Raw genomic sequence first — 22886 nt, 5'->3', positions numbered from 1 at the left:
TCTCTTGTGCACAGCCCTCTTCAGGTCACCCTGCAGATTTTCTATTGGATTTAGGTCTGGGCTCTGCATGGGCCATTCCAAAACTTTCATTTTCTTCTGGTGAAGCCATTCTTTTATTGATTTGGATGTATGATTGGGCTCGTTGTGTTGAAAGGTGAAATTCTTCTATATCATCAGCTTTCTAGCAGACACCTGAAGGTTTTGGGCCAAAAGTGACTGGTATTTGGAACTGTTTATAATTCCCTCCACCTTTTCTAAAGCCCCAGTTCCAGCTGAAGAAAAGTAACCTCAAAGCATGATACTGTGCCACCACCATACTTCACTATAGGGATGGTGTTCTTTTGGTGATGCAAAGTGTTGTTTTTGTGCCAAACATACCTTTTGGAAATGTGGCCAAAAAGTTCACCCTTGGTCTTATCAGACCATAACACATTTTCCCACATGCTTTTGGGAGACCTGATGTATCATTTTGCAAATTTTAGCTGGGCCTGGATGTTTTTCTGTGTAAGAAAAGGCTTCTGTCTTGCAACCCTACCCCATAGTCCAGACATATGGAGAATACGGGAGATTGTTGTCACATGTAGTGCACAACCAGTACTTGCCAGAAATTCCTGCAGCTCCTTCACTGTTGCTGTAGGTCTCTTGGCAGCCTCCCTGACCAGATGTTCTTCATCTCACATTGCTGCAGTCCTTACATATGGGTAGTCCGCTGTCCTCGGTCGGCCCGAATACCAAAGTATTAGGCTGACGTCGGTCAAGGCGCTTAAAACTGACATCAGGATGTCAGGGTACAAAAGCGCATGACCGACGTCATTTCCTCAGTCTTTTTTGCCGCATGGTCCGATGCAGAAGCAGCGTTGCAAGTGCCGTCGCGTTCTGAAATTTTTCGAATTGGAGTTTCAGACCGAATCCAAGTTGGCTAAGTACCCGTTGGGAATATTTTGGTTTTTTCTTGCCTCAGTGTTTTACCGGATGTCAGAAAAAGTGAATAACTGTATTTCTTGTGGGAAACAGATACCGGATAGGGATTATCATTCTTTGTGTATTCCTTGTTTGGGGCCTGAGCACGACGTTGTTGGGTGTCGCTTTTGTGCTAGGTTCAATAAACGCACTATTAAGCGAAGGTTAGATTGTGCTAGGCTGGTCTTTGGGAAGCGGTGCAATTATAATATGCCGTTGGATTCTCCGGCGCCCGCTTCTGCGAAGAAGCGCAAAGACAAAGCAGTTAAACCCAGGCAAGATAAGTCCGCTCCGGACGCCGGTTCTTTAGAGGTTTCAGTGGAACCGGTGGTTCCGGAGACTTCTCTGGAGTCTCAGGGGAGACTTTGATTTTGCAGGAGGTGGTCTCTCAGGAGGCAGGTCAGGCTGAAGGGGCTTCTCAAGTTACTGTACTCCCTCCCTTCCTAGGGTGGTTAGGCCTTCTCCTTCTGTTTCCAAGGCTTCTCCCAGAGGCAGGCCAGTTTTAGCTTCTGTTGGTGTCACTCCTAGTTCAGCAGGGTCTGTGCCTAAGAAGCACATGCTTAAAATGGCAGAAGATTTGATTACTCTGATTAGAGGTTCTTTGCCCCCTCCTGATAAGAGGCCTAGGGTGGAGCCAGAGTTGGGAAGTTTTGAGCAGGCTTCGGATGTTTCAGAGTCTTCAGCTGAAGACTTGCAGGAGTACTCTCCTTATTCTGATTCTGATGCAGATGATTCCACTTCTTCTGCTTCTCCTCCAGAGGATTTTTCTTTTTCAGAGACACTTCATTCTATGAGGGAACATTTTAAGTGGGAAGGTCAGGACTTCTCTGATTCTCGGAAAAGGCTTAGGGAATTTTTGCTGTTACCCCAGCATAGGCCCTTGGCTATACCCCCTGTTCTGGATGTTGTGGAAGATGTGTTTGCAGAGGCTTCACTTAATCTTGATTCTCTGCCTCCTGCTCCTGTTAAACCGGATAGGTATTACAGGGTGCCTGAGGCTCATAAATATCTTTATAAGAGTCCTAGGGCGGACCCAGAAACTATTAGTCAGGGACCTAAGGGTGTCAAGGCCTCTGTTGTAAAAAATCCGGTTCCTCTAGATAAAGAAGCCAGAGCTTTGGATAGATGGGGAAAGAAGGTCTATACATCTTCTACCTTAGCTATGAGGGCTTTGAATTGCCAGTTTCATATGTTGAAATATCAAAACTTTCTTCTTTCTCAATTGAAGTCTAAGGTGGATGCTCTCATGGAAGGCATTGAGTGTAAAGAATTACAAGATTTGGTGCATGTCTCTGAACAGGTGGGTAAGCATTCATTACAGTGTGGTTTTGATGCTGTGCAGGCCTCGTCTAGGGTGGCTGCCACTGGCTCAGTTCTTCGCAGGCACGCCTGGCTGAAGGATCAGAATTTATCTGACCATGTTAAGACAAGGATTTTGGATGCTCCTTTGCAGTCTAATGTGTTGTTTGGTTCACCTGTGGAGTCAGTCTTGAAGAAAATGGAAGACAAGGCTAAGTCTATGCAGGCTGTTAAAGATTTTTTGCAAGTTCAGCCTCCAAGTTTAGTAGGAATTGGCCTGCTAAGGGGTGGACGTATCCTTCTTATGATTCTCAGTCTAGGGGTAGATCTAGACGTGGTAGGGGCAGAGCTCAGAGTTCTTTCAGACCTAGAACAGGGAGTTCACCTGCACAGTCTTCGGGTGAGGGCAGGGGCCAGTCCTTTCGTAAACAGGCCCAATGACCTACTTTTTCAGCTGCCAGATCCTTCTTGCCTGGCAGCACCTTTGGGAGGAAGGTTAGCACTCTTCAAGGAAAATTGGATGTTGATTACCCAAGACAAATGGGTATTGGATATCATACACCAAGGTTACAAGTTTTATTTCCATACCTTGCCTCCTTTCAAAGGCATGCCGGACGTTCCTCCTCAGCAAAGACTAGGGGCTCAAAAACAAATTTCTACTACTTCAAATAAGGGCCATACAACCGGTCCCTCTGCCAGAAGTGGGCCTAGGATTTTATTCTCGCCTGTTTCTAGTACCAAAGAAAGGAAACACGTGGAGACCAATTTTGGATTTATCTATCCTCAACACATATCTGGACATTCCCAAGTTCAAAATGTTGACGTTACAACAGCTTTTACCTCTGCTGGGCAAAGATCACTGGATGGTGACTCTGGATCTCAAGGAGGCTTACCTTCATGTTCCTATCAGGCCCAGTTGCAGGAAGTATCTGCTGGGCTGGGACTTCACATTATCAGTTCTCTGCATTGCCCTTTGGCTTATCTACTGTGCCCAGAGTGTTCACGAAGGTTCTGGCTCCAGTGGTAGCTTTCTTCAGGCTAAGAGGAATACAAATCTATCCTTATTTGGACGATTGCCTGATTCTGGACCAAGAAAAGGACGAACTTCTTCATCATTTACAGTATGTGATGGCAGTGTTAAGATGCCTGGGGTATTCTGTGAACGAAATAAAGTCCAGTCTAGTACCCTCTCAGGACATGTGCTTTCTGGGTGTGAGACTGAATACAGCATCCCAGATGGCCTTTTTGACCCCGGACAAACAAAAGAATCTTTCTCTTTACTTCCACCAATTGTCTCGTCAGTCCAGGCTGACTGCAAGGACAGTCCTTCAAGCCTTGGGGTTCATGGCATCTTGTATTCTGGTACTTCCCAATGCCAAACTGCATATGAGGAAGCTACAATGGTATCTCAAGAATGTATGGACACAGCACTGCCAAGATTTGGACACTGTCATTCAGATAATACCTTGCATTCAAAAGGAATTTTTGTGGTGGGCTCAGGAATGTCACCTAAACAAGGGACTCTGTGTGACCCGGCCAGAGGCGAGTCAGATTTTAACGACAGATGCCTCAGACAAAGATTGGGGAGCTCATCTAAATGGAAAATGGGTACAAGACACGTGGCCTGCCAGACTTCAACATCTACATATCAACTTGAAGGAGATGTTAGCAGTCCAATTTGCATTGATAGCTTTCAAGGATTTACTTCTTCCAGGGCAGGTGTTGATTCAAACAGACAACACAACTGTCATGTGGTACATCAACAAGCAAGGGGAACGATTCTTATCCTCTATGCAGACAAGCAATGATTTTGTGGGAGACTGCTCTCCGTTTACAGCTAAATCTTCAGGCAAGGTTTCTGCCAGGAGCACAGAACTCCTTAGCAGATGTGTTGAGCAGACAAATTATGGATCCCCACGAGTGGAAATTGGATCCTCATGTATTTCAGAGATTGACAGTGTTATGGGGAACTCCAGACATAGATCTGTTCGCTTCTCCACTAAATTACCAGCTGCCAAAGTTTTGCACGAAAGGTTTCATCCCACAGCTTGGAAAGTGGATGCTCTCTCATTCAATTGGAGCAATCTTCACGTGTATGCCTTTCCACCTCTGCCTCTCCTCCCAAAGGTACTCCTGAAGGTCAGACAGGACAAGCCAAACATGATTTTAATAGCTCCAGATTGGCCTCGACAGCACTGGTACCCATTACTGAGAAGTCTGGTACGGGAGCCTCCATGGCCTTTGCCTTTGATTCCTCACCTGCTGTCTCAGGAGAACAGTCATTTACTCAATGTCAAACTTCATTCTCTACATCTGACAGCCTGGCATATTCTGTTTTAAACCCTGGAGGGTCTCAGCTTCCACAACAAGTTTTGAATATTATTTTGGAGGCCAGAAGGCCTAGTACAAGGAAAGTTTACGCAGATAAATGGAGGAGATTTTTATTTTGGAGTACAGCAAAGGACTTTGATGTTTCTAAACCTAATTTAAGTGTTGGCGCTTCAATACTTTACTGAGTTATTGGACAAAGGTTTGTCCTTCTCCTCTATAAAGGTTCATGCTGCAGCAATTTCTGCTCACTATGACTGTGACCCACCATTATTTTCTCAGCCTTTGTTTAAGCAATTCCTTAGAGGGGCAAAGAATATAAGACCCCACGTAGGGCTCCTACTCCTGCGTGGGATCTCAATTTTGTGTTGGAGAAACTCACTCTACAACCTTTTGAGCCTGCAGCATCTGCAGAGTTGAAATATTTATCATGGAAGACTGCTTTTTTGTTGGCCATTACCTCTGCGAGAAGGGTTTCTGAATTACAGGCCCTTATGGCAGTTGAGCCTTTCTTAATTTTCCACAAGGATAGGGTGTCTTTAGTACTAACCCTTCTTTTATGCCTAAAGTGGTTTCTAGTGTGGCTTTAAACCAAACTATTAATTTGCCTACTTTTTATGCAAACCCCCAAAATAAAGGGGAAAGGATTTTGCACACTTTGGATATACACAGACAGTTGCGATATTATTTGAGCAGAACTAAAGGGTTCAGGCAGTCTCAGCAGTTGTTTGTTTCTTTTGCTTTGGGTTCTCAGGGCAAACCTGTTTCAAAACAAACTATTTCTAAGTGGATTGGTTTTGTATTGCTTTCTGTTATTCCCATCATGGTAAGGAGATTCCAGCTGGGATTAGGCCTCATTCCACTAGGGCTACTGCCACTTCTACAGCTTTTTATGGGGGTGGCTACTAAAGATATTTTGGAAGCAGCTACTTGGAGTTCAGTGCATACTTTCTCTAAGCATTACCACCTTCCACTTTACTCTAAATCTAGGGCTGGATTTGCCACTGCAATTTTACAGGGCATTTTGGCAGCTCCTAATGCTTTATAGTTTTGCCATCCTCCCTTACCTCTGCTTTGGGATTCTACCCATATGTAAGGACTGCAGCAATGTGAGATGAAGAACATAGTACAGTTTTGTACCTACCATAAATGTAGATGTTCGAAGATCCACATTGCTGCAGTCCAATTTACCCTCCCTCCTTCCCCTCTGTTGTTGAAGGTGGTGGTGTGGTTTGTGTTGTACATATTGTAAATATGGTTAGTGCACGGGTGGTTGGTTAGTTTTGCTGGTTTTGGCTTTGGCCTTTCTTGTTAGGGCCTTCTGACATCTGGGGCAAGAAAAGACTGAGGAAATGACGTCGGTCATGCGCTTTTGTACCCTGACGTCCTGATGTCAGTTTTAAGCGCCTTGACCGACGTCAGCCTAATACTTTGGTATTCGGGCCGACCGAGGACAGCGGACTACCCATATGTAAGGACTGCAGCAATGTGGATCTTCGAACATCTACATTTATGGTAGGTACAAAACTGTACTTTTTCGTCTTGTCTTTTCATCACTTTTGGAGGGACGTCCAGTTCTTTGCAACGTCACTGTTGTCTCATATTTTCTCTACTTTTTGATGACTGTCTTCACTGTGTTCCATGGTATATCCAATGCTGTGGAAATTTTTTTGTACCTTTCTCTTGACTGATACCTTTCAACAATGAGATTCCTTTGATGCTTTGTAACCTGTCTGCAAACCATGGCTTTTGCTGTAGCACGCAACTGAGTAAATGTCAAGAAAATCCTACTAGGACAACTGAACTTTATTTGGGATTAGTCAGAGTCTCTTTAATTGATGGCAGGTGTGTACCCAAGAAGACTGAATGCTGTAATTAAATCAAAAGGTGCTTCAACAAAGTATTAGTTTAAGGGTGTGCACACACAACAAAGTAAGGGTGTGCACAGTTATGCAACCAGCGTATTGTACGTTTTTTATTTTTTATATTTTTTCCCTAACAGATTTGTTTGTTTTTTCAATTGAATTGTACAGGTTATAGGTCACATTAAAGGTGAGAAAATTTTTGAAATGATTTATTGTAGTCTAATTTTTTTATATCACAAAAACCTGGCATTTTAACAGGTGTGTGCAAACTTTTTATATCCACTGTAATTGCCATCAGTTTGACATGCTGATATGATATCCATTATCAGGGATAATTTCTTAATTTATCCAGTAATTTCATTTGTTTGTGACAATACCCATTGCTACTTTCTGTGGCGGATGCCAATAGTACACAGCTCTAAGAGTATATTGTATCATAGTGTGGTGTTTGGATCTGTTCTTTTCTGTCTACACAATAGTTGTGTCAGTCAGGAGTGCTTTACACAATGTTGCTAGGCTTATCATACTGTGCTGCCACAGTTGTAACACACACACACCTGCATATGGGATGCATAACCACTGGAATATTGAAATGTGTATTTCTTTTCAAGGGTGATCCTTCTCATACATGTGTTAGATCTATTTCTATGGTGCATGCAGTGAATAGGTGCTTCAGCAAAGTATTAGTTTAAGGTTGTGCACACACAACAAAGTATTAGTTTAAGGGTGTGCACACTTATGCAACCAGCGTATTGTACATTTTTTATTTTTTATATTTTTTTCCCTAACAGATTTGTTTGTTTTTCAATTGAATTGTACAGGTTATAGGTCATATTAAAGGTGGGAAAAGTTTTGAAATGATTTACTGTAGTCTCATTTTTTATATCACAAAACCTGGCATTTTAACAGGTGTGTGCAAACTTTTTATATCCACCGTAATTGCCATCAGTCTGACATGCTGATATGATATCCATTATCAGGGATACTTTCTTAATTTATCCAATAATTTCATTTGTTTGTGACAATACCCATTGCTACCTTCTGTGGCAAATGCCGATAGTACACAGCTCTGGGAGTATATTGCATCATAGTGTGGTGTTTGGATCTTTTCTTTTCTGTCTGCACAATAGCTGTGTCAGTCAGGAGTGCTTTACACATTGTTGCTAGGTTTGTCACACTCTGCTGCCACAGTTGTAACACACACACACACACAAACACACACTTGTATATGGGATGCATAACCATTGGAATATTGAAATGCGTAATTCTTTTCAAGGGTGATCCTTCTCGTACATATGTTAGATCTGTTTCTATGGTGTATACAGTTAATACACAGGTCAGTAGTAACACTGATGGGAAGGGTTCTATTCTTGCAAAAGGAGATTGTGGCTTCTAAATCACTCATATTTTCCAGCATATTATACTGACAAAATGCACACTATGTAAATATCCCATAAAGTATGTATTGTCCATTCAAACTGTCATCTCAACTAGGCATGTTAATGACATTAATTTGTCATGTAATCTCCTGTGTTACAATGTTAATTTGTGTAACTGTCATATCCTATGCTGTCATATCTGCTTTAATTTACAGATATTTGCTCAGGGAGTGTGACCACCATTAGTTATCATGACACATACTGCAAAATTTTGTTATAAAATTGTCTTCATCACATAATCACCTTCACATCAATTACCTTAATAGAATTTGAACATTTATCTTCCCCTCTTACATATTTCTGGTATACATCTCTTTGATTTATGCGCACATTACAATCAGTGTACTTTCCCTGCCTGGTACAGCTCGCATTATTTGTCTTATGTAGCTCTTTGTGATGTCCATTTAAGCACGCTTAACACGTTTGCCTATAGATAAGCTTGTTTTGTACTATGTGTGCTCATCTGCTGAACACATTTCCTCACTGCCGACACTATTGCTTGCTATGAAAACTTGCTTGTATTCATATAAGCATGATGAGCAGTATTTATATGCAGTTAGCAGTGCTGCTCCATTTCTAGCCTGCCCTCCACCTGAGTAGTAGACTCTGGATCCCAAGCCAAGTGGCTTTGCTGCACTGCCCTTCCATCTCATCTCTTGGATACATAGGATGTCCAGCCTCCTCCGTATCATCATGTCATCCACGTCCAGGCTGCGTCTTGTCAGTGAACCTACATTAAGTGTAGCAATTCTCAGTTCATGTTTGGCAGGTTGGTTGGTTTTACATCCAGCTTTCGCTCAGCAGATCTATCTATGTATCCCAGGTAACCCAGGCTGGGCAGCTAGACACCGGCTAGCCAGTAGCTTATTGACCAAGGGCTGCTGAGCTTTATACTGGGCACACACTGGCCAATAGGGACACATATACCATTCCCACCATTAGCAAGGGTCCCTGTCATGGGTCAGAGTAGACCGGGTCCTCAACCCACTTATCACCAGTAACTACCCATGCCCAATTTTGATGACATTAGTCAACATGACCGAATCACCTAGAGCCATATTTTACACCATCGAGTGGCTAACCCTGCCGCGGCACGCAGTCTGTGATCCGTGTTCTCCTATCTTGAGGATACTGTGCACCACAGTAGATGTCCAAAACAGTTGGTCTGTACAACTCTTCCCCCTATAGGGCACCATGTAGAGTCTATGCTGCTGCCCACAGCTCCATTCATTGGTGAGTTTGAGATGGAAACACTCAGCATGTTTTTCGGACATGAGAGAAACCCCATCACAATCCACCTGATGTTTGCATTGAGACAGATACTTGAGAAGAAGCTAGTGATGAGGAGAGAGTCTAACTGGGCATTCCTAGACTTGGAGAAAGCATGTGACAAGGTCCCAAGAAAGCTGATCTGGGCAGTACTGCAGTGGTTTGAAGTCCCAGAAACATTGGTAGAATTAGTGCAGGCTATGTACAAGAACCCACTAACTCAAGTACGAACAGTGTTTGGCCTCACAGAGAGGTTCCCAGTGGAAGTGGGTATACATCAGGGTTCAGATCTGCGCCCACTGCTGTTCATACTGATGATGGACTACATTAGCAAACAGGTTGGAGGTGAGGGATCAATAAAGCTGCTGTTTGCAGATGATGTGGCATTGCGGGCAGACTCTGAGCAAGAACTTCAGCAAAGGATAGGAGAATGGAATGCAAATCTGAAGGCACATGGGATAAAATTAAGCACAGATAAGATGGTGTTAATGGCAGCAAATTGGGGAAATCAGAAGAAGCTGACAATAGAGACAGAAGGGAAGATAGTGGAACAGGTAAACAGCTTCAAGTATCTGGGAGTGGTAGTTGAGAAGAAGGGTAGTCTGAATGAAGAGGTCAAAGCTAGAATCAGAGGGGATGCAGCCAGCTAGCATAGAGTATCAGGTGTAGTCTATGACAGAAGAATGCCAAAGAAGCTGAAAAGTAAGGTGTACAAGACAGTGGTGCGACCATTATTACTGTACGGTACAGAAACCTGGGCAGTAAAAGCAGAACAGTTGAAGACGCTAGAGGTGATGGAAATGAAGTGCCTGAGAAGGGTTGTAGGATGCACACTGTGGGACAGATGAAGAAATGAGGACATAAGAGCAGAAGACAAAGTAGCTCCAATTGCAGAAAAGATAAAAGAAAACAGATTACGATGGTTTGGGCACGTGTAGACAAGTAGAAGACAATCTGGTGTGGAAGATTTGGGACAGACAGGAGGAAGGTAAGAGGAAAAGGGGACATCCAGCAAAGAGATGGATTGTGTGAAAGAAGATCTGTGACAGTCAGGCATGAGTGTTGAAGAAGGCAGGAGTGTGGCACTGAATTGAGAGAGTTGGCAGCAGATAAAACGATACCCTAACCCCATGTAGAAAAATGGGAAAAAAGGGGGATGATGATGTTGAGCAGTGCTACACATCACTCTAACACGTAAACATCATGTAGGCTTCATACAAATTCTACATGATTGTTCATGAATCCCACAGACTTTGTCTCTGTGTTTTTGGTGGAGGGGGTGAGATAGATTTAAAACAGCACTAGTTTAGCCAGTAATGCTTTATGCCAGGCAGTGACAAACATCAAAGCAATGTGTGTTGTTCAGTTCTTCAAATCATGTGGCAGTAACAAACCATATGAAAGTAGAATGCATATTTACTTTGATATCTCTCACAGGCTGTGTTTAGCTTCTTAAATTGTTATTTTAAGTAACTGATTGTGTACTTCCATTTGTACACTGCCATTTGTCAGGTCAGATCTGTACAGGGGGAAAGAAACGTGTTCATCATTTTCATATGTCGGTATAAACTGGTTGCACAAAGCAGTCCTGATTTTTGGAAAACATGTCTCATGTCCCAGGGTGCCCAGAAGGGGCAAGAGAAATGAATGGGCTGTGAAGGGATGGGTACTCAGTGCCTGCAGGTTGGAAATGGGGGGTGAAAAATTATCAGAACTAAAATCTTGAGTTGGTACATAATTTTATGGCCGAAGTCTTACTTGTAACTTGATTTACAGTTAAATTAAGCTGTCTCATATCAGTGTCTTCAGTCTGGTTGCATTTGTTATGGTATCTTTCCTTGGTTCATGAAGATAGTAACTTGGCTAACTTTGACTTTGCTTAAAAGTGAACAGTTGTGATCACTGTGTTGAGCTTTGGAGTTTCCAGTTTGTGTATGGAGAATGTAAGACGCATCAAATAAAATGATCATTAAGTTTATTCACTTTTATTCAAAGCACTTGGATAGGTCTTTATTTACTAGAAACAAAAAAGAAAGTGGAATAATGTAAACATTTGCATAGCCAGTATTTTGACCATTCTATAAAATTCCAACTAATGTATAAAAGCCATAAATGGAGAATCTGTAAGGACTGCTCCCATATTAATTAGCTGTCATGTACAGGCTGTCATGTACAGGAGCCATTTTGCACCAACATACAACACCTTCATAAATAATACCATTCACATAAAATGGTAGTAATCAAGTGGCCACTTTGTAATGCTATATGTAAACAGCCATATTTATTTCAACAGGGAAGAATTGTTTCCATGATTTTGGATGAGGACAAAGAAATTGCAGTACAGGCTGTCAGACTTGTGGGTCTCATGTCTGAGTAAGTCATTTTACCTCTTTTTTAAGCATGTATAGCTTTTACCATTTGCTTTTACCTCTCAGATATGGTACAGTGACTTTAAGGATGCAATAATTGTGTGATTCAGCAACTGCCGACACATAAACGAGGATAGATTTATTTTAACTGCTAATTTATTTTCATAGAATTTGCCTTCACTGTATGGAAGCATTTACTTTATATTTGAAACAGTTGGTCCTCCATGCAGATTTCCTGTATGCTGCAGTGAAGCTGCTAACTTCCATTGAAAGTAAGACAATTTGCTTGTAATATAATTAGAAAAACATGAACCTTCTTTGTTGATTCTTGTTACTGCTAAACATCATACTCTGTGGATTCATCAGTATGTTTTAATTAGCAATAGAATGTTTAGTTTCATTTGCAAATTACTTAATTTCTGTTCAACAATGAAGTACATAAACAGCGTAACAGTTCATCATCTCCTCCAGATCTTTTTATATATTTTAGGAGGTTTATATTTAAGCAGTTATCCATGACTGTGCATGTATGTATCAGGATTTACCCACGGTTGGTGTGGTTTGATTATCAGGGCGAAGTCAGAGTGTTTAGTTGTATTTTTATGGTTTATTTCATGAAGTTATATGTACTTCTTTCCTATATTTTCTAATTTAATATATACAGCAAACAAGAATTCTGCAGGCCTTTACCAGGCTGATGTCCGACTGGTATTACATATATCCATATGAAGTCAGAGCCATGCATTCAGGGCCGGTCTTACACTTAGGCCAATTAGGTGACCACGTAGGGTACCACGCCTGTTAGAGGCATGTTTTCCCTATTTGTTTATTTAAGAACAATATTTATTTGCTGTAAAACATAAATAAATAAATAAAATGCCCTTGCTGAAAGAAAATGTGCCATAGGCCCAGAGGATGCTCCAAAGGGATGCTGCTCCATTTGACTTGATATTCAAGTCACAGGCATTAAACTTGAACTTTGTGAAGTCACGGAATTAAGACCACTTAATGTTCAAATGTAAACATTAAGTCACTCTAAGGAGAGTTTTTAAAGTATGAATCTCTAATGTGTGTCTTTCTTTGACTGACTGCAGTGGTAAACAGTTTACAAAAGTATGATGAACAAAGCGGTCAAAACTATGAAACAAAATCAGGGACATTCTGCAGAATTCTGGACAGCTGAGATGAGAGGGATGGTGCAGTGAGATGCTTGTTGTTATTATTATTATTTTTGCAATGATGCTGACGGTGATCAACCAGATGTTTTTGGCAATATTTCTGGAATTGTTTTTTTGTGTAGAGCAACATGAGCTGAAATACCTTAATGTTTGGGAACTTGTTTGTATGGACTGTAGAGGTGAAATAATATTGCATTGCCGTCAGACGTTAGGGCTGTAACTGCTGGGTGGAGGGGTGGAGGTTGGCTGGATGAATTCTTGTCATTTGCTTGCTGCCATTTGCTTGAAAAGGCAAGTCTTGTAACTTCTTCTAGCCTGATCATACTTAACTGCTTAGATCTCCCAGCACCCAGCCCTATTAAACTGCAAAACCCTGCCAGAGCCCTAAGTCTAACTCTAAAATTTCCACCCATTTTTGAACTTGAGCCCTTGCACCTCAACTCCAAAGCTACACTCCTCTTCCCTGTACATAAAATCCTTGTTCACTTTCTAACGTAAATCTCCACTCCCTATCCCTAGCGTCCCCAATCACTCTCTAAACCTAAAATTCCATTCCCCCAAAACCTAAATTCTCCAATTAATCTCTATCCCTAAAACTCCTGTCCTACTTCCTAACCCAAAATGTCCCTTTTTATTCTATAACCCTAAAACTTTTCTCCTGCTCCCTAACCCTAAAACTCAACTTTTGCTCCTTAAACAAAAGTTCCCTTCCTAATCCTAATCTACATTTCCACTCTCTCTACAGCTGCTACACTTTCCTCACTAGAACTCAAATAATGTGTCCAGCTGCATATTTGAGGTTTGAGTGTGAGTGGCAGCCTGTATGCCAACAAGATGCTCAAGTCCCTCGCTTTGAGATGGTAGTCTTCCAGTGCTTGGGACTTGGGTGCTCGTGGTGGAACCTTAGTTCTAAAAGCTTGTCTGTCAATACTTCTAAAACCAACTCTACTGTTTGGAACCCCGCAAAAATTAGCCTATGCCTCCACTGTTACTTTAACTGATTTTGTAGAGACTACTTTTTCTTATGTTCACCCTGACAGCAGTCAGTTGTAACCAACTTGTCATTGTCATTACACCTGCATATGGGCATTAAATTTAAAAAGGTGCTCAACTTAAACCCTCTTATAAGATCACTGGATTGCTGTTGATCCAGTTACAGCCATCACTAAAGAAGTATTAATATCAAAGCATGGCTTTGCTCTCCCAGTGACCTTTGTCAGCTCTCAAAATACTAAAACTCTTTAGACCTTATTAAACAAGATTTCTCAGTTCTTAGTCCAGCCTGATACCAGAATAAAAAAAAAACCTGCCTTCCTATTTCTGAAAGTTTGCTTTCTTATCTCCTCACTGATTTAATAAGGTTTTGATTCTCACTGCTTGTTTTCCCTGGCCAATAAATTGCTGTAAACATTGTCTTCATCTCCTTTAAAGTCCCATCAGCAAGATGCATTTTTCTTTTCTCAAACACTGAAGAAACCTTTTCCAAAATTGCACCAGCAGAGTCAAACCTTCTGTACTTTGATTTAAAAAAATGTATGCATTCTGTTCTAAGGTTCCATTTTACTAATCTGTGTTTATGCAAATGCCACATTGACAATGGCTAATCACTGTTACCACTATCTTCAAAAAGTATATTATTGTGATTATTACATTTTAGTATGTTCTTTGTGTTATTTAAAAAAATATATCTATATTTATATCTATCTATCTATATATATATATATATATATATATATATATATATTTTTTTTTTGTAATTTAGTGTATGATTCTTTACTGCCTGTATTGTGCTTAATTACATTTGACCTGTATGTTAAATGATGTCCTTCTATTCCCATGTTGCAGTATTCATAACATGAGGGAGATCCCCACCTAGGCGATCAAAACATCCAGTCAGTATACCAGAAACTTAAGCTACTGCAAGGTATGTGCGATGTAGCACATAGAGAAACCAAATATTGGCCGTAAAAGTGATGTCTGCACGTACCATCCTCAGAACTTTTCTGCCGCCAGTCTAAACAACAGCTTGCAGCCATCCATGTGATCGCTGAAAGTTTTGTCAAAGGCAATTTCCTTTTGCTGTCTCTCTCAGGGGAAAACTCTTTCTTCCTCTGTTAAGGCTCATTCCACTAGAGCAGTGGCTATCTCTAGAGCCTTCTTTAAAGGACTGGACTCTGCTCTATCCTAGAAGTGGCTACTTGCTCCTCTATCCATACCTTTACAAAACACTACAAACTGGATTCTATTTCTAGATCCAGAGCAGGATTTGCTAGAGCAATTTTGCATGGCTTTGTAGAGACTTCCTGTGCTCCTACCCCCCATTCTCACTAATGAGCTTTTGTATTCTCCCTCATTTTATGAATACTGCAACATGGAAAATAGAAGGACATAGAACAGTTGTGTAAAATCTTACCATAACCATAGACATCCTTTTCTTCCATGTTGCAGCATTCTATCCTACCCTCCTTCCCCCTTGATTCAGGCTCTCCCTTGGATATTTTGTGGTTTCTCCTTTTACCTCTTATCCTTGTACTGGTGTTCTGACTGCGCCATTCAGTTCTGAGGTTGGTACATGCAGACATCACTTTTATGGCCGATGCTCAGCTGCTCTGTGTGCAAAGTCGCACGTACCTTGCAGTAGCTTATGTCTTTGGTATACTGGCCGGACATTCGGGTCACCTAGGTGGGGATCTTCCTCATGTTATGAATATTGCAACATGGAAGAGAAGGACATTTATGATTATGGTAAGATTTTACAGAACTATTCATTATTGATAAATTGTCTGCTTTGTGAGTGTGTCTTTGCTAAAAAGGGTCCCTTGGACCACTCCACCTACTTAATTAACAAATGACTAGATAGCTGTATTTGGGGTAAAATTTGTAACTTCATGAGTGCAGCATTTGGAGCATATAGCATTCAGTTGCAAACTGTGGAACTGTGTCAGATAAATGAGCTAGGAATTACGTGGGTCTGATTTGTGACCTGGAGCAGATCTCACAAAGGTTTATGTGTTAGATTTTGCACAGTAACTGTATGGCTGGTTGTATACATTTATCATTTAACAACCAACACCTTGTCATGTCTTGAAGTTTATGCATAGCAGTCTGTGTTTGCTTTTGGTCCATTAACTGCTAGGCTTCTTCCCATTCTCCACTCTTAACCGTATATATCTGACTGGCCACAATTTTCTTTTATTGTTCATCTAATGATTCACGTCTTTTGACAGTGAGACTAGTCTTTTACCTTTATGTGCATCACTTTGCAGTATAATTTGTATGCCACTTTGTAAGTGACTTATTTGTATTGCTTCATCAGGGTCATGAAAGAAAAATAGAGACACTCGCATAACATTTTGGTGAGTGATCCCGTGGTGGTTTCATCAAATGCATGCAAGGATCAAATAGGCACCAGCTGATAATATGCTGCCAGTAATAAAGAAGACAATGTACTGGATAGATCTGTAAATAATTATACATATGTATATATATATATATATGGGTATGCGTTACTTGATTGAAATTTCACAATCTCAAACAAGAAACGTAGAAACCCACTTAAGCAAAAGTGCACTAAGTTGAAAGTGCACTAAATTGAAAGTGCACTTTCGCAAAACCCAATTCAAAACAAACTACTTTAAACACTATTTTGCAGGGGAGCAAGCCCCTCAACCACTTTTGCGGGGGGGGGGGGGTTGAAATGTTAATTTGTACATGTTTTATTGTTTTGGATCTCTGTCATCATTTTAACTCTTGAATTCTTTCTGTACCTGTAATCCTTTTCCCACTCTTCTACAATTACCTTTCCATAACTATTGAATGCTTCACTGCAGTCCCCTTTGTTGACTTTTCTTTGTTTGACAACTGCTACTTGGCACGCAGCCAGATACCTAGTCTGTGATGAATCTGTAATCACGATACTGCAAATATTGTTTGTATTCACAAAGTGTCTGCTGTAATCTCTTTGTACATTTCGTCTCATTAAATATGTTTTTTGGAGGAGTTTCTCCATGGGCCTCAGCTGAAAAGGGGTCTAGCATGACTCATTTAGACCTTCCCAGTAACCAAATACAAATAAATAAATACATTTATTTGTCTCCCCACAGAATCATCATATACTGGGGTTCTGCTCTGGATAGCCTTAAAAGAGTCCTAGGAGTGGATTTGTTTAAATCCATTGGAATACTTTCTTTATGATTTCTCTCCCTTACCCCTGATTGTGAGAATACTTCAAAGGGCAGGAGGGACAGATCCACCTTGATTCTGGTAGCTCCTAAGACAACACCAGGTATCTTTACTTAAAGTAACTCGGCAGATCTTCCCCATGTCATCCAGCCTTCTGTTACAACAGCAAGGGACCCTGGTTTACCCAAATGTAAATTGTTTAAACCTTGCAGTCTGTAAGATAGAATCCTTGTCCTTCACCAGGGTCCTTTCCCACTTTCATCCATCTCCGCTTACTTACCTGTCAAACTCTCTCTGACAACATTCATGACACTAAAGTATTTTTGAAGAGACTGCTGCATTTGAGACAATAAAGAAGACTTTGTATCCTCCGTGGGATCTGAATTTATCTTAGAAAAGCTTGCTCTTGCTCTTTTTGAACCAGCAGGCTGAGCACCTCTGAATTCCCATCTTGGAAGACTCTTTTCTTACTGGCCATTATGTCAGGCAACTGGATTTGAGAATTGCAGGCCTTAGGACCAATCCCTCCTTTATGCCAGAAATAATATTGTTGGTAATAGTGAATAAAGACAACCAGCTCCTGACATTTTTTCAAACACCCAGAATAAACACCTACAGACACTGGATCCTACCCAGTTCGGTTTTGTAAAAAGCAAGTCATGCCTACTTAACCTGGTGGACTTCTTCAAGAAGGTTACCAAAGTTATGGACAAGGACAAAACAGTGCATGCTGCCAATGTCAACCCAGGATTCTACGGAATACCTCACACAGGCATTGTAAATAAACTCACAAAATTAAGTATAAACCCATATGTCACTCAATGGATAGTCAGCTAACTCACTACTAATTTGCAAGACGTTATATTTGGGAATCCACCTCCACAGAGACCTGTCACTAATGGAGTACCACAGGGATTAGTGCTTGGGCCTTTCCTTTTTGGCATCTACTTCTCTGAACTCAAGACAAATATCAAGAGCCTCCGGCTGAGAAGGTATGTAGATGACTGCAAACTAGGTGTGGTTACTGAATCACCTAAAGACACAGATACCCTTCAAGTGAGGCTGACACATTCAGCCAGCTTGTGCCAGAGCCATGGACTAAATTTCAGTTTGAAAAATGCATAATAATAATAATAATAATAATAATAATATCCCTTGGAAAGACATCCACCCCTGAAAATTACCACATTGATAATACACCCCTACAAGTACAATTGTTTAACAGGAATCTGGGATCATATGTTGACAGCAACCTGACCTTTGACCACCACGTATCTTCTGTAGTGAGAAAATAATTCTACTTTGCTGAAATTTAAGTAAGGGCATGGCATGCAGGTCCAAGGAGATCAAGGTTTTGCTGTTCTTGGCTCTTATTAAAGCAGTCATTAAGTGCAATTCACCTTTTAGCATGTACTTGACCAGGCACTTGCAACAGCTTGAGAGACCACAGAGGTTACTTATAAAAAGAATACAGGGAATTAATAACAAGTAATATACATACTGTCAAAGAGCTCTGTCACTGTATATCACTGTATTTGGTCACCTACAGACTGCTGCATGGGTGGCAGAGATATAAGCTTTTTTTCCCTAAATCTGTCTAATGGTATAGTGCACATGACTCATGATCTCAGAATGATGGATTTGTTGCACTTCCTCAAAACAAATAACATCAGAAGTACCTGTTATCAGGACCTAAACTCATCTGTGACATAAACAGGACAAGTTGGAGAGACATGTCTCAAAGATTACACCTTCTCTGGAACAGGCTTCCCATCCACTTGGATCAGTGGCTAGGAAATTGCAGATTTACCCCTGGTTTGACACGTATGTCACTAATAGAAAGGGACAGCCTATGAATGTTTGATGTGTACAAGACTGTATTGTAACCATAAAATTTCTTAGGGTATTGACACATTAGTATGTCACTAATAGAAAGGGACAGCCTGTGAATGTTTGATGTGTACAAGACTGTATTGTAACCGTTACATTTCTTAGGGTATTGACACATTAGTATGTCACTAATAGAAAGGGACAGCCTATGAATGTTTGATGTGTACAAGACTGTATTGTAACCATTACATTTCTTAGGGTATTGACACATTAGTATGTCACTAATAGAAAGGGACAGCCTATGAATGTTTGATGTGTACAAGACTGTATTGTAACAGTAAAATGTCTTAGGGTATTGACACATTAGTATGTCACTAATAGAAAGGAACAGCCTATGAATGTTTGATGTGTACAAGACTGTATTGTAACAATAAAATTTCTTAGGGTATTGACACATTAGTATGTCACTAATAGAAAGGGACAGCCTATGAATGTTTGATGTGTACAAGACTGTATTGTAACCATTACATTTCTTAGGGTATTGACACATTAGTATGTCACTAATAGAAAGGGACAGCCTATGAATGTTTGATGTGTACAAGACTGTATTGTAACCATTATGTTTCTTAGGATATTGACACATTAGTATGTCACTAATAGAAAGGGACAGCCTATGAATGTTTGATGTGTACAAGACTGTATTGTAACCTTTACATTTCTTAGGGTATTGACACATTAGTATGTCACTAATAGAAAGGGACAGCCTATGAATGTTTGATGTGTACAAGACTGTATTGTAACCATTACATTTCTTAGGGTATTGACACATTAGTATGTCACTAATAGAATGGGACAGCCTATGAATGTTTGATGTGTACAAGACTGTATTGTAACCATTGCATTTCTTAGGGTATTGACACATTAGTATGTCACTAATAGAAAGGGACAGCCTATGAATGTTTGATGTGTACAAGACTGTATTGTAACCATTGCATTTCTTAGGGTATTGACATATTAGTATGTCACTAATAGAAAGGGACAGCCTATGAATGTTTGATGTGTATAAGACTGTATTGTAACCTTTACATTTCTTAGGGTATTGACACATTAGTATGTCACTAATAGAATGGGACAGCCTATGAATGTTTGATGTGTACAAGACTGTATTGTAACCATTGCATTTCTTAGGGTATTGACACATTAGTATGTCACTAATAGAAAGGAACAGCCTATGAATGTTTGATGTGTACAAGACTGTATTGTAACCGTTACATTTCTTAGGGTATTGACATATTAGTATGTCACTAATAGAAAGGGACAGCCTATGAATGTTTGATGTGTACAAGACTGTATTGTAACCATTAAATGTCTTAGGGTATTGACACATTAGTATGTCACTAATAGAATGGGACAGCCTATGAATGTTTGATGTGTACAAGACTGTATTGTAACAATAAAATTTCTTAGGGTATTGACACATTAGTATGTCACTAATAGAAAGGGACAGCCTATGAATGTTTGATGTGTACAAGACTGTATTGTAACCATTGCATTTCTTAGGGTATTGACATATTAGTATGTCACTAATAGAAAGGGACAGCCTATGAATGTTTGATGTGTATAAGACTGTATTGTAACCTTTACATTTCTTAGGGTATTGACACATTAGTATGTCACTAATAGAAAGGGATAGCCTATGAATGTTTGATGTGTACAAGACTGTATTGTAACCATTGCATTTCTTAGGGTATTGACACATTAGTATGTCACTAATAGAAAGGGACAGCCTATGAATGTTTGATGTGTACAAGACTGTATTGTAACCGTTACATTTCTTAGGGTATTGACATATTAGTATGTCACTAATAGAAAGGGACAGCCTATGAATGTTTGATGTGTACAAGACTGTATTGTAACCATTAAATGTCTTAGGGTATTGACACATTAGTATGTCACTAATAGAATGGGACAGCCTATGAATGTTTGATGTGTACAAGACTGTATTGTAACCATTACATTTCATAGGGTATTGACACATTAGTATGTCACTAATAGAAAGGGACAGCCTATGAATGTTTGATGTGTACAAGACTGTATTGTAACCATTAAATTTCTTAGGGTATTGACACATTAGTATGTCACTAATAGAATGGGACAGCCTATGAATGTTTGATGTGTACAAGACTGTATTGTAACCATTACATTTCTTAGGGTATTGACACATTAGTATACTTTATTAAATTTGGGGTAACTTGGCTAGTCTTAATATGGCTCTTGGGCCAATAACTTAGTAAACACCTATGAACCTAAATGAGAAAAAGCTGTTTCATTTCCCAGATGCTCACAGGCAACTATGATTTTACTTAAGACAGAAGTAAACATTTCAAGCAAACAGACCAGCTCTTTGTCCATTTCATGCTAGATAAGTAGGGAAAACAATTATGCAAGCAAACATTTTCTAAGTAGCAGGCTGGGAGTATTTCTTTCAAGTGGCTGCATTTCTTTCTGCTGCAGTGCTGTTGGACCAGTCAAGAGACGGTCAATTAAGGCAGTAGTTACTACTGCTATGCTTTCCATGGATTGTTTGTGAGATAGCTGTAGGGATATGCATTAACACCTTTTGAAGACATTACAGTTTGAACATACTTTCTAGGAAGAGATCAAGCTTTGCCACCACAGTTCTGCAGGACATGTATGTGCTTTCCCTCCATAAATCTGCAGCCAGCTGTCACAATGATTTAGTACTCTTCCCATACATTATGTACTATACTACTGTCATGATCCGTACAGTAAACAAAGTATAGTCATGTGAACATACTCACCAAAATGGCTGATGCTTTAGTAGGATTACTGCTACAGTGTAGGCTTCCTTCTTCCATCCCCTTTTCTAACCTTTGAGTCTCTAGTTCTGTTTTTGTAATTGCTCCTATCACAAATGTGCCCTCTCCTTTCCATCTCAAAGTTCAGCCTGCTTTTTCAACTCAAATAGCATATGCATTGGTGACCACCTCAGTCACCCTTCCCAAAGTAAGAACTGAAGACTGAGTAGATATCTCTCCCCCTTTTACACCACATCTGTTGCTAATGGCCACAGTGTGGGAAAACCTGGTCATCAGTGGGGTTGTCTAAAACATCTGGAAGTCAGGATGGATGGTTAGCCATTCACTTGTGACATATTTTCTGTGCTGTGTGTGATACCAAGGGATTGCAGTTGTCTTTCTACATCTAATAGTTATGCTGGGTATGCTGACTTGATTGTATTTTCTTGAGGCACAGTGAACCTAGAGATGTTAGAATGATTATCAACCCTGCAGCCCATAAGGGCATGGTACAATACAGTGTCATCTGTCTTAACCAACAAATAACATCAATTGTATATAAACTACTATGTCTCCACCGACTTAGCAAGATCTTATGCCTGATCTTGGAATTATGTGCACTTATATATGTGTTAGGCAAATGTAGATGCTAATCTGATGCGTAACGACTGATGTGTTGGGCAAATGAATAAAGTCTGAGTGGCCTTGGTATGTATTCCATGATGAGGCAGGGAGGTAATACATATGTACTGGCATACCTCACCAATATAAATAATGTAAGAAACTATACGTGCCCCTGAGGGAAAGCTGCACAGGAATAAATGGGTATGCAGTGAATCTGCAAGACATTAATGTAAAAAATTCAAAGAGATACTTTTAAATAGATCAGTGGATTTCCAAAAGAGTTTTCTAGAACAAATAACTGCGTAAGAATGCATGGGATGGGCATAATGAAAACTTCAGAGAAATGGGTTGTAGCAATAAAGAGATAATTTCAAAGTTCAGAAGGCAAAACTAAGCAAATCAAGTAGCCAATTAGATATTCATAGGTTTATAGTTTGTTCTTCATAGTCCTTGTTGCAGTAGTGATTCTTGGGAGTTCCTGCTATGCAGAAGTCCATGACCAGTCCGATTTCCAGAGTCTTCACATCATCCCTAGTCAATGGAGGTCTAAAGACCAATGTATCTGTCTGTGCCATCTTCAGTTCTAGCCGTGCAGTCCACTGTGCTTCACGTGTCTTCGGTATACTTACAGTCCATCAATGAGCTCATTTTTTTTCCAAAGAACTATCTTCCATTCAGATAAGTACCCCACTGAGCAAATGTCTCTACTAATTTAATATTCAAG

At 40.2% G+C, this 22886-nt stretch overlaps 1 protein-coding gene across 3 annotated transcripts in view; it reads left to right on the top strand.

Annotated features, from left to right (window-relative positions):
* Positions 1-22886, top strand: part of LOC122802711 (cohesin subunit SA-2-like) — a 1740876-nt gene that overhangs the window by 625012 nt on the left and 1092978 nt on the right. For all 3 annotated transcript variants that reach the window (XM_044072465.1, XM_044072464.1, XM_044072463.1), the window contains exon 13: positions 11454-11533. In XM_044072465.1, coding sequence (XP_043928400.1) covers positions 11454-11533 — 80 coding nt within the window. The remainder of the gene's footprint in view (positions 1-11453; positions 11534-22886) is intronic.

Source organism: Protopterus annectens, chromosome 5.part0, assembly GCF_019279795.1.
Source record: "Protopterus annectens isolate FY-2018-M chromosome 5.part0, PAN1.0, whole genome shotgun sequence".
NCBI classification, from domain to species: domain Eukaryota; kingdom Metazoa; phylum Chordata; order Ceratodontiformes; family Protopteridae; genus Protopterus; species Protopterus annectens.
The sequence above is the reverse complement of the archived record's forward strand: the minus strand, read 5'-3'. Positions and strand labels throughout refer to the sequence as shown.